This window comes from Sciurus vulgaris (assembly GCF_902686455.1).
Source record: "Sciurus vulgaris genome assembly, chromosome: 5".
Taxonomy (NCBI): domain Eukaryota; kingdom Metazoa; phylum Chordata; class Mammalia; order Rodentia; family Sciuridae; genus Sciurus; species Sciurus vulgaris.
The window spans coordinates 43,475,145-43,488,312 of record NC_136465.1 but is presented as its reverse complement, the minus strand read 5'-3'; the positions used below and the strand labels follow the sequence as shown (position 1 = coordinate 43,488,312).

Genomic DNA, 13,168 nt, shown 5'->3' with positions numbered 1-13,168 from the left:
ATGGTAACTCTGGAAATGAGAGTCTCCCCATGCAACCATCCATTTCTTTAGTGACTTTTTCAAACTGTTTTGTAAAGGAATATAGATCCCTTGTAGTATTTAGTTACTGGAGTTTCTGCTTTGTTATCTTAGTGGTCAGCCAGTGAACTGTCAGATTTCTTTATATGCCTACACCCAAAAAGAAAAACAATAGTGCTCTCTTACTCTTTGCAACTTAGCTCTGAGATGGAACATCCGATCACTGAGCAAGACTTCCTGAAACTCTTACTTATTAGCCTTCACCTATCATAGAGTGCATACTGTCTTGCCAGAGGCCGTAGCCTAAACTCCTCTTGTCTTTTCTAAGCATGCATCTCTCCTGGGTATATGCATTGTATGCCTATTTCCTAGAATTATACAATGGTGCAATGGCCCTTTGAGCTTTCATTGCTCAAATAACCATTCTTACTTGTCTCCTTCTTTCTAAGGTTTTGAATTTTTTCTGCTATTTGTCCCATTTTTTATCCCTTGATCCAGGTAGGTTTGGAGTGGATCTTATTTCGTCGTCAAATCTGAAAGTAAGTTTTGCTGGGTATAAGATTCTTGGTTGGCATCTGTTTTCTTTCAGAGCTTGGTAAATGTTGTTCCAGGCCCTTCTAGCTTTTAGGGTCTGGATTGAAAAATCTGCTGATATTCTTATTGGTTTCCCCCTGAATGTAATTTGATTCTTTTCTCTCGCGGCCTTTAAAATTCTGTCTTTATTTTGTATGTTAGGTATTTTCATAATAATGTGCCTTGGTTGTGGGTCTGTTGTAATTTTGTATATGTGGAGTCCTATAAGCCTCTTGTACTTGGTTTTCCATTTCATTCTTCAGATTTGGGAAATTTTCTGATATTATTTCATTGAATAGATTGTTCATTCCTTTGGTTTGTTTCTCTGTCCTTCCTCAATCCCAATAATTCTTAAATTTGGCCTTTTCATGATATCCCATAATTCTTGTAGATTCTGTTCATGATTTCTTACCATCTTCTCTGTTTGGTCAACTTTGTTTTCAGGGTTAAATATTTTGTCTTCAATGTCTGAGGTTCTGTCTTCCAGGTGTTCTATCCTATTGGTTATGCTTTCTATGGAGTTTTTAACTTGGTTTATTGTTTCCTTCATTTCAAGGATTTCTGTTTGGTTTTATTTTCAGTATCTCTAACTCTTTATTGAAATGATCTCTTTTGCTTCCCATATTTGCTCTTTTAACTGTTGATTGGTGCGATCATTTAATGCCTGCATTTGCTCTTTCATCTCCTCCTTCAATGCCTGCATTTGCTCTTTCATCTCCTCGTTTGCTTCCTTGATTGTTTTAATTATGTACATTCTGAACTCCCTTTCGGACATTTCTTCTGCTGTGCTGTCATTGGGTTTTATTGATATAGTATCTAGGTTTGTTTTGGACATTTTCTTCCCTTGTTTTCTCATATTAGTCAGATGTCAGTGGGACTCTGTGATATTGCAGATTGCCTCTATTGGCTTATAGTGTCCCTGTAGATTTCCAGTGTATCACCTCCCAGCCTTCAGTAGCCTGAAGTCTTGGAGGAACTTGATAATGCAGTGCTTCTGAAGAAAGCTGCCCCTAGCCTGCTACTGGTTCCAGGGCTTGGAGCTGGCTCTGTGCAGAAAGGCTCTCACTGGGCGGTCTGCTCCAAGAAGCTGGCCATGAAAGGAGCCTGCCACCAGAGGGAGCAGGGCTGCTTGGGGAAGTCCCTGGCTGCCCTGTCCTGGTCCCTGAAGCTGCCTGTGGGCCGAAGCTTGCTGCTGGCTCCAGGACTTGGAGCTTGTTCTGTGCAGAAAGGCTCTCACTGGGGGGCCTGCTCCGAGAAGCTGGCTGTGTGGGAGGAGCCCACCGCCGGAGGGAGCAGGGCTACCTGGGAAAGACTCTAGCTGCCCTGCCCTGCTCTGATAAGCCGCCCCTATCCAGGCCTGCCACCCAGGCCGAGCTTCACCCGGTGGGGGAGACTCATCCCGGCTCACCCTGTGAGTCGACTTCACCCTATTTTAGTCCGAGTCTCTCGATGCCTTCCCTTCTTGAATCCTGGGTTTTGGAGCGACTGGAGATGCAGTCACCCTCTAGTCCGCCATCTTGGATCACCCTCTGTATTAGGCCTCTGGAAGCTTTCTGCTTTAAGCTCCCTGCTTTCATTCAGGGCAGTGTCTCTCCAGTTTTTTGAACCATTTTCATGTGTTCAGGGGCCAGTTCTTCTCCCTAGTGTTCTTCAGCCCCTGCACAGCAGAGGAACCTGGGGCTCCTAAGGGGGAGAGTGAAGCCTAGAGCCAAATGGCCAATATGGCAGACTCAGGAGAAACAGCAGTTTTTAAGTCTTTATCATTGTTTTATTTTTGTTAGCTCGTAAACCACTTCTTTTCATCTTACCTCTAATAGTTCATGGATACATTCTATTCAGGGGATAATGATAGGATGGCATAAATAGGCCACATCTCTTCTCTCTGCCTCTCATCCAGGCTATGTGTCTCTCACTGCTGTTAAAGATGATTTTTTTCAAATTATCTCCTTAAAAATAAATGCCCCACTTTTTATTTTACAGTTTCATATTTTCAAACACAAAGTGTTCAATCTATACAAGAGAATTATTGTGTGGTTCTAAATTTGATCTGTATTTCCAAACTGTGAGAATCATATTTTGAAAAATCTAAAGATTCAGATGTTGAAAATTGTAGCCTGTCATTCTTTGACTTGTTTCTTAAATTCATTCTCCTCAGTGATATTTTTAACTTAGGAGACTGAGAAGAATCACAAGTTCAAGGCCAACCTCAGCAGTTCAGCTAGGCCTTAAGCAACTTAGTGAGACCCTGTCTCAAAATAAAAAAGAAAAAGGGCAGGGGGTGCAGCTCAATGGTAAAGTCCCCCTGGGTTCAATCCCTAGTACCCCCGCCCCCACAAAAAAAGTATTGATATTTTCATTACCCCTTTGCTTAAAAATATTCCATCTTTCTGGTTTTTTACTTGTAATTTGTCATCTGGAGACAGAGACTGTTGCTATGGTGGCTGGTTGCATTGTAAACTAGTACAGAACCAAAGCAGCGATCATTTTTCCTGACAGCAAGTTCTCCTCATCAAGATATTTCCCTCTGGTGCAGTCTTCCTAACTGATTCTAACTGCCCTCTCTAGAAGACATGGCAGGTGGGATCAGGTCACAAAGTAGGATCCAGTATTGGAGTGGCCATAAATGAATGCAAGAAAAAGACAAAAGTATGAAAACATAATGAGGATTTTCATGTTGCCAATAAAAGAGGGGTTGTAATTGAAGTGGAAATAATGTATACCAAAAATTGGGTATTTTGGTAATAAATCATTAATTAGTAGTTAGCTACTACATTTAAATAGACTCCTGGTTCTTTCCCTAGCTTTCCAGCACTGCCTCTTTGGTATCCCTTTATCTTTTATCCCCATATTAAAATCAGAATTTGTTAAGCCTAAGCTTTTGCCTCTGCTTTTTTCTCATTTGTATTAATTTTGTTGAGAACGCATTAACTAAAATTCAGCTCCTGTCCAAATTTGTACACTCTGAGATACCTTGTACTTATTTCTAATAACCTTTCTATTTATTTGCTGTAATATCAGTGGTAGCAATTGTACTACATTCCGAAAGAAGCCACTCTTATCACTAGTCTTTTACACAGTCCTACCCTGAGGCCTGTGTTGGGCCTGCCAACACAGTCATTGAATTCCTCCTGCTGTCCTGGTAGCATTATCATGACAGGAACAAGTTCAAATAGACTACTGTTGACACTTGGTCAGCATTTTGGTTTTGCATGGTCATTCTAAAGACATTAATGATTGAATGCTGAATCATATTTAAGGGAGTGCATATGCAAAGGAAACTGTCCTTTATGCTTTTTTCTTAATTACCATATTTGCAGGGTTAAAAAAATTGAGCCTTAGAAATAAAAACTTTTTAATTCATTTTTTATTGTAGCATTGTTTAGAGCTTTGTGCTCATATGACAGTGTTTAAAAATATATCGTAATGGTAACAACACTACCCAGTGCAAATAAGTCCGAATGAATCTTAAATTCCATTTGGAAAAAAAATTCTAACGTGCTCTGGAAATGTTTACTTCCAAGATATACTGGAGATTACTACAGATAAATTTGTTTACTTATATTAAGTGTAGATAGTTATTTTAATAAATTTGATACTGCTAATTGCATTTACATCTGTTTTTCAAAATAGGGCATCACATTTGATGAATTCAGATCATTTTTCCAGTTTCTGAACAACTTAGAAGACTTTGCAATAGCCCTTAATATGTATAACTTTGCAAGTCGCTCTATAGGACAAGGTAAGTAATTACCCTTCAAACATCTAAAGCAAAAAATAATCCTAAATTGTTCCTAGGGTCTTTGGCAATAAGTCAACTAGATATATGATGTCACCCATCATTTCATTGCCTGAAAGTCTGATTTATACTTTCAGTGAAAAGTAGCTATGATACTTAAAAGAAAATGAAGCAAGTTTAGGGTAAATGAACTAAATTTTTTATTGAATTTTTTTTGTCCTCAATTTCATATTATGGGAAAACAATGTTTCTAAAAATATTCAAAGAAGAAGCCTTGTGACCACTTGATAACATTGAAGGACATGTGTCTATCTGTAGAAGAACCAACTGGCCATGTTTCAGACATTCTTACAGAATGGTATTTATTTTACTGATTTAATACCTGCTGACTCAAATACCAGAAATTTATCAGCAGAGCCACCTCTTAACTATGAATTTACATTAACTAACTTTTGAGAATGATACATAAAAATTATATATCAGTTTTGCTTCATTTACACAGAAATACAACTAAAATAGAATTGAGAATGCTGTAGTCCTCAGGACCAGTTCACTTGTTCCAACACTGTTGTTTGGCTAAGAAGCCAATTTCTTTTACTAGAATTCTGTGACAACGATCATCACCTTCCCTCCCCTCAAAGACATGTCTGTCCTTTTATAAAGTTTTTGCCATAGGAGGACTTTCTGTTTATATCTTTTAAGAGGATTTTACTGGGGCTGAGGTTGTAGTTCAGTGATAGAGTGCGTGCCTAGCAAAATGTGAAACCATGGGTTTGATTCTCAGCACTGCATATAAATAAACATAAAATAAAGGTCCATCAACAACTAAAAAAAAAATTTTTAAAAAGACGATTTTACTGTAATGTCTGCCATCTGCCATAATCTGTGTTAATTCACAAGTTTATTAAATCTCAGAGGGCAGTCTTGGGTTTTTTACTGCTCAAGTCCAGGGAGAAGCCAAACTGAACTTCCTAAGTGATGATGATAATCATATCTCTCAAAAACTTAGAGGGGTTTAGGGTATGGATTGGTAAAGACTTGGTTTTGACCCCAGCATCAAACAAAACCAGCATCCATAGATCCATTATAAGGCCTCATTCATGTATTCATTGACTAAGAGAAACCTGAGAAAATTGTATTTCGACCTTTTTCTAGTCTACAACATTCAAAGAAATTGATATGTTTGTGATGTTCACATCATCTCAGCCTAATTTAGTGTTTTAAAGCCAAAACTTTGGGAAGCCATGCTTTCACAGATCAGCCTTTACTACCATGATCTTTTTATAAAAATCATTATTGGTTTACTTGCTTCAGAATAGAAAGTTGCTCTTTTTATTACTAAGGAAATGGGAAAAAATTGTATTGCTTTTGTAAGAGCTAGGAACATATCTGTTTCTTTCTTACCTTTTGCTACTAGTAGCATCTTAATTTGGGAGTTTACTTCTTAAAAGAACTGTTGTATAAGCCACCTGTGTGGCATTCCTGCCACTAGCTACTTGCTTTCTGATGTTTCCTAGACAACTCAAAGAAGAATCTTTCTAAAACCCCAATTAACCTTTCTATGATACAACAGTTATAAAAAAAACTCTTCAGTTTCCAAATCTCCTGTTGGAGAATGTACAGGTTCTTCACCTTACAATCTGTGCAGAGTTCCTTCAGATGCTTCATGTTCCCTGTGCTTGCCAAAACCAGACTGTTCATTGTTTTCTGAATATGTTTTATTCTTCTCCCATCTGCACCCGTGCTTTTTTTCATTCACATCATCTCATCTGCCATTCTCTATCCCTAAAAACTGAAATCCACCCTTGAGGGCTGAGTTCAAATATAAAATCATGGCCTTCCCAAATCACTGCTCTTCTCTTCCCCTCCCTACTCCACACTGTAGACAGAAGTACTCACTCATTTCAAATTCTCATTGCACTTTGTTGGTACTTTTTATGTGACCCTATGTAATGGTTATTTGGGAAGTGTCTCATTGCCTATCTGAACTCTCTTCTCAGAACTTAAAAGGATCTGTCACTGATACTTATTAAACATACATTAATTATGAATACATTATTAACCTAAAATACAACTGCTTCTTGCTCTTTTCAGTAAAACCATAAAATATCTTCTTGTTTCCTAAAAGACAACATGGTTAATGAAAAGTCCCGTGTTATGCAAGACCATGACCTATGTTTTGAAAACAACTTCTTTTACAACCTTTCCAGTAATTAACACATACAAAAAATAATGTTAATGATCTATTCTTTTTCATTTTTTGTGACACTTTTCTAGATGAATTTAAACGTGCTGTCTACGTAGCTACTGGACTCAAACTTTCACCACATTTAGTGAATACCGTCTTCAAGATTTTTGATGTTGACAAAGATGATCAATTAAGTTATAAAGAATTTATTGGGATTATGAAAGACAGACTACATAGAGGATTCCGGGTAAACCTACAGATTTCAAGCCTATTGATATTCTTTTTAAAATCCGAGGGAAAAAAATAATAAGTTCAGGAACAATTTACATATTTAACAATTTATGCATGGAATGCTTTCTTTGCAAAGAAGAATCATAGGCCTTATATACTTATGCAAAAACAATTTTAGCTCATAAAAGTTGATTCTTTTTAAGTAATTTTCTAATAATTTATTTTTATATGCAGTTAGTGTAATGTATTTGGGATGAAGTATTGCCAAACTTTTTGAAAAATTGTTTGTACATTGGCTTTTTAGACTTGTTATTATTAATATACAAGTATACCTCCACTTCTCCTTTTATATGAGAAACAGTTCCTCTAGGTATCTCAAGGCTTTTAAGTCACTACATATTAATTTCTGTTTATATGAAAATAAATTTAAAATGATTTTTATCTGTTCAATTATTTTTTCATACTTACATACTAAAAAGTAATTGCTAGTCAGTGATTATTTTTCTAAGAACCATGCTTTAAAATGTGAAATATAGCATGACCCAATAAATGTATATACATCCAACATATTTATGGATGTACCACAAATGGAAAACAAAATTTTTTTCTATTAAAATTAACAACTAATATATTCAGTCTTATATCTTTAGCAAGGATATCCCTAAGTGTTATACAGTTTTAAACAGAAAAAGCTTTGTAGAGAAACAATCAAGATTCATTTTAGATTATGTTTTATTTTGTCTTAGATTATGTAATGAATGACCTTAAAACTCAGCTCTCTTGGTAAACATGCTGTGTACTTAACTGCCACCTAGTGGTTAGTTTTTAATATTTCAGTTTATGCCACAAATACTGTAAAGACATACATTGAAAATCTCTAATTTTTCTGCAAAAAAGTTAGGCAGAAAGCCCAAATTAAATGTAAACTATGTTATAAACCTTTGACACTATTTCTTAGGTGTTATTTTTTAATTTTTGTGTATATATTACATTCCTGTGATTACCTTTGCATTTTATTTGTATTTGCTCAATTTTTTTAGTTTGTTTTTTTAATTTTATTTTATTTTATTTTTATTTTTATTCATTGTGTACACAAATGGAGTACAACTATTGTTTCTCTGGTTGTACATGAAGTAGAATCATACCATTTATGTATTCATACATGTACATAAGGTAATGATGTTTATCTCATTCTATTATCTTTCCTTCCCCCACTCTCTCCCCACCCCTCATTTAATTTATTTTTAATTGACCAATACTAAATGTATATATTTATGGGGGTACAATGTGATGTTTAATATGAATACATTGTGGATAATTATATCAAGTTAATACATCTTTCACCTCACATATTTGTTATTTTGTAGTGAGAACAGTTTTAAATGTATTTTTCAGCAATTTTGAAATATACAATACATAATTATTAATAGTGATCACCTTTCTATGCAATTTATCTTAAAAACTCATTCTTCCTAAGTGGAACTTTGTACCCTTTGGGCAACTTCTTTTCATATCCTCCAGCCTTATCAGCACCTGCTAACCACCATTCTACTGTACTTATATAAGTTTAACATTTTTAGATTCCACATATAAATTAAATTAGGCTGAATTTTTCTTTATGAACATTTGAACACTTTTGATTCTCTCTTCCACAGGGCTATAAAACAGTCCAGAAGTATCCCACTTTCAAATCCTGCCTAAAAAAAGAACTTCATAGCAGATAAGTATGTTAGCTCTGTTTATCTAAATTTGTTCAATAACAGCAAAGGAATAATTATTACTTTTCTGTTATAACATTTAAAAAATAGCTGATAAAGGTCTAAAGGTATATATAGCTCAGTGATATATAAGCATATATAAGACCCTAGTTTAGATCCCCAGCACCAAAAAAAAATATGTATAGCTGAGACAAATACAATTATAATGTATATTTAGGCCATTAGAGTGTTTTAAAATTCTTATGTTAAACTTATAGTTTTGTACCTGAGCAGATTCAACTTAATGAATGTAAATTGTATGTTTGTAATCTAGGATTATTAGCATCTAAGGAGTATTTATTACTATTTTTTGAGATCATTATTCTGAACTTCCGCTACAACTTAGTAGATAATTCTTTTAGAATTACTTAAGGTGTCTGGTGTTACTCAGAGTTCTTCCACATGTAGTATCATTTAATTCTTTGAAATAGATACCTCATTTAATACCAGAGAAAAACAAGAGTTCACATGTAACTTGCCCAGGATAACTTGCTAGTAAGTGACAAACTAGAATTTAAGCTTCAGGTCTTTCTGGCTGTCCAAACTGTCTTATTTATTCTTTATACTATCACCATGGATTGTAATAATTAAGATTCAAGATGCCTGTTCCATTTGTAATGACCCAAAGAAGTATCTCACACTTGTTGCTAATCTCCAAAACGAAGGGTTTATCTTTCCTTTTTTCTTTTAAAAGTCAACTGTAGCTATACAATTTGTGAGTTCTGATTAATTAGATTTCCACAATGGAAATTTGTTTTTATAAATTAATGTAAGTATATTCACATGCTTATTGCTTGCTGTTTTCTTCAGGCTTGAAACATTTATATATGTCTGCAGCAGTTGTTTCCTAAAGTGGTTCCTGAGTACATCACTGCATATTTTTCTTAAAATTTTTTTTTAAAGTTGCTTAGTCAAGGTTTATGATAAAAATTGTTAAATAGGTTACTTCCCCATAGAATTTATTAGATTTTAATATGTTGCTATTCATTTTGTCTTTTAAAGGAAACTGCAGTTATCAACATTTTGCAAAGTAGCTTTGAGACCTAGTGTTTTTGGAATCCACTTTGGGAAATACTGGTCTAAAATGTTTAGAGGCAAGTATTTACTTGTCTTAGATGGTAACTGTTGTGATCCAGCTACTCAAAGAAGTAAGGTTTTCCTAATCTCTATTTTAAGGAACTTTATACTACCTTTGAGAACTTAAAGAATACATTTATTTTAAAAAGGACCATCCATTTAGACATCCATAATAGATAGTATTCCTAACCAGTTTGTAATAGTATCACACTGACACTACTGATTCTACATATTACTGCATAAAACCATAGCTAGAAATTGCTTTCTTTTTCTAGACCTAAGACTGAGGACTAGATAAGTTTCTAATGAAACACTGAACTTCAAAATTAAAACTTTTTGATTAAGTCTGCTTATTACTAGTTTATGTGGAATGTTTTTGAGTGCCTTACTGTTTCATATTATTTTCATAAGAATTTTTATTAATGCCATCACCTCGCAGTCATATCCTAAATAAATATTGCTTTTGTATTATTGTGTTTTTTTAAGTAGATATTCCTAAAGCAAATATTAATGGATTACTATCTATATGACAAATGCAAGAAGCAAAATTTCTGAGAGTGGAAACAAGTCTGAAATCAGAACACGAAGAAAAGGAATGGTGAAATGCTATGGAATTAATATATTTTTCTTGAACTGAATTCTTAAACATAAAACAGATGAAATGCATCTTCCTACGAATGTTATATATAATCAAGTTGACCTTTTGCCTTGATTTACTGAACTCTGCACTTTTTCATTCCCTTCAGAAGTATATGCATACTTCAACTGATGATATAATAATGTATTTAAAATATTTTTATTTATTTGTTAGAAATTTTCCTCATATCAAAATAATTTATGACTCATAGAATGTAGATCACCTAAAAATGGACAGCATATTTTCTTTGATTTTGGACTGTGAATTTATTTTCAGAAAAGGAGTATTGCTTCAGATTTATGTTAGGGCCCTTAGAATTGTTTTTAAATCCTTTTTATTTATCAGGTTTTTAATTATATTGAAGTGATTTTGGAAAACAAGTAGAAATTAAGCTGACAAATAATATGGTTTACATTGTACTTTTAATTTTAAAAGTACTTACGTAACATATATTGTTTGACTTGTTTAAAGTTTTTGTTGTTCACTTACCAAAGCCAACAGAATGTCTGATATTCTTTTATGTATACAGTAAAGAAATTTTAACTGTAGTTGTTTTTTCTCAAAAAAAATAAAATAAAATAAGGGCCATATATTGACAGTTAGAAGCAGGTACAGTTGTAATAGTAGTCACTGTCATTATTGTTTAAAACTTGATGCTGATTCTGATTGCAGGTGGTATATATATTAAAAAAAACTAGTAAAATAATATCTTAGAGCTCTGTAATTTATTGCATATTCTTAGTTATGTCTAGCATTAAAATGAGTATTATATAAAGCTAACAAATTAGAAGACTGATGTATATTTAAATAGAAGCTAATATTGTTTCTTGTGAAAGGACCACATACAAAAGTGATGCCAGTAATACTATAATTCATTATTTCAAATAATATGTCTTAAAAGAGAAAATAAAAACTTTGTACTGAAAAAAATCACAAGATTAGGTTTTAACATGGAGAAATAATTTGATAGTACTAAATAGAAATCCTTAATTAAAAACATTTAGTTTATACAAGGATACTATACAAAAATAGTATAATGAATTTAAACTAATTTATTTATATATTGCATGTGGAAGATATGTTCATTTATCTTCCTAAGACATATTTAATATGTTACATACACTCCAACTATTACCCTACTTTTACATATGAAAATAGAAAACACTGACTTTTTTATGTTATTAAATGTGAAATTGATCTGCATTAGCTTATTTATAAAAGTAATGTTATTTCCAAGAAAGTATTACTTTTAGCATTGATTTTGTGTTTGTTAGACTTTTTACTTTATCTGATATTATTTATTATAGCAATATAGAAAAAAACCAATACATAATTTTAAGAATCCCATATGATATAATAATTACATCTGCTTTCAAGGTTATCTACTGTATGTTCCATTGAGTATTCATAGTATTATCTGTTATCTAAAATAAGGAAAAATACAATTTAACCTTTGGCTCTAAGTTATATTATCTTGCATACATGGGAAATATTGTAAAATCAAGTTAGCCCATTTAATATCTTTTATTAGCCTTCATTCTCCCAATGACAACACTGTACTACGTACACAGTCATGCCAGAGTGAGTGGATGAATATCTGCTTATGAGGCTGCACCAAAATATTAAAATGGGAATAAATAAAACACCCTAATCAATTTAAATGAAAAGAGAATAGTAAATTACAGAGATTCACTTGAACTTCATTATCTGTAATATAGAAGGCAAAAATATCTCACTGGATTTTTGTTTACACCAATTTAAATATTTTTAAATGCTTTGAAAGTGATATACTAAATACTTGTATGCTGTTATTTTCAGTATTTCCTTCTATAAACTATTCTTTGCAAAGATTAAGCTATACATAAAATTTTACTATGAATACTTTTTACAGAAAATTTACGTGACAAATGATTTAATGTACTTCTCAGAATCATTTCATAATAAGGAATTCATTAACTTCAATTCCAATTAATTGTCCTTATTATAAATTACAATGGAAAAGCAACCTGTCTTACATTCTTGTGTTATCTTAAAATAAATATACCTGCCCTTGAATCATGAAACATTGTAGTTTGCTTTTATGTATATCTGTGGTCTAATGTTTTTTCTGAAAATTTCACCTCCAAACTTTGGAAATCTTTGTGGGTTACCAAACCTACCAAACCAACATTGATCTTATACCTTCCTCTACAGTAATACATGCATGTGAAATTGATCTCATTAACACCATAGTAGGGATGTAAATCACAGACCCATAAAGCCTCACAAATTATATCAAAATAATTTCTGTATTATAGAGTTATGGTTATTAGTACCAGAAGTCATTTCAGAAAGTTTACATATTACCTAATAGCATATTAGTTTTGCTTCACAGAACTAATTATTTAAGTGGCTTAAAGTAATTTAACCAAAATTACAGAAGCCCATTTTACTAATGTTGGTATTCTGTAGGCATCTTACCAAGATAACACCTGGAAATTTACCATTTTTCAAAATGCATTAGTTCTTATATATTTCTTGTAGCCATATAGTAAGTTAACACTTTTAAAAAACATAGTATTTTATTCTCAAATTATGTAAAAAAGTATCGTATAATATTCAGCAAATACAATAAAAATTCTAAATAAGAAAGGATTGTGTTGATTTTCTTTTAATTTATAGCATTTTTACTTTATTAGTAGCTCATGAAATAATAGTTTATCCTGCAATGTTGCATGTTAAATTCTATGAAATATTGTATTCTCTTTATATCACAATCAATATTTTTGGCACATGATTTAAAAATAGAAATACATCTATAATTGTGATATGTGCATATGACTATACAATGCTCAGAGAAAGTAAAAACATAAAATTTTCTGGGGAGGATAAATTTTGTCCAACTTTTTGAAAGAAGAGAGGGACAAGTGCTAATGAAAAATAGAATAATAAAAAATAAGAGAATGGAGACA

The 13,168-nt window shown here is 32.8% G+C and overlaps 1 protein-coding gene across 6 annotated transcripts in view; it reads left to right on the top strand.

Moving 5' to 3' along the window:
• MICU3 (mitochondrial calcium uptake family member 3) overlaps positions 1–12,854 on the top strand; it is a 104,806-nt gene extending 91,952 nt beyond the window's left edge. The window contains exons 11-14 of one of the 6 annotated variants that reach the window (XM_079142747.1): positions 4,222–4,330; positions 6,605–6,762; positions 8,402–8,470; positions 10,070–12,854. In XM_079142747.1, coding sequence (XP_078998873.1) covers positions 4,222–4,330; positions 6,605–6,762; positions 8,402–8,470 — 336 coding nt within the window. In that variant the 3' untranslated portion in view covers positions 10,070–12,854. Of the gene's footprint in view, positions 1–4,221; positions 4,331–6,604; positions 6,763–8,401; positions 8,471–9,505; positions 10,046–10,066 lie in introns of those variants that run through there. The other 5 variants (XM_079142745.1, XM_079142744.1, XM_079142749.1 and 2 more) reach the window with 5 other exon arrangements.
• The last annotated feature ends 314 nt before the right edge of the window (positions 12,855–13,168 follow it).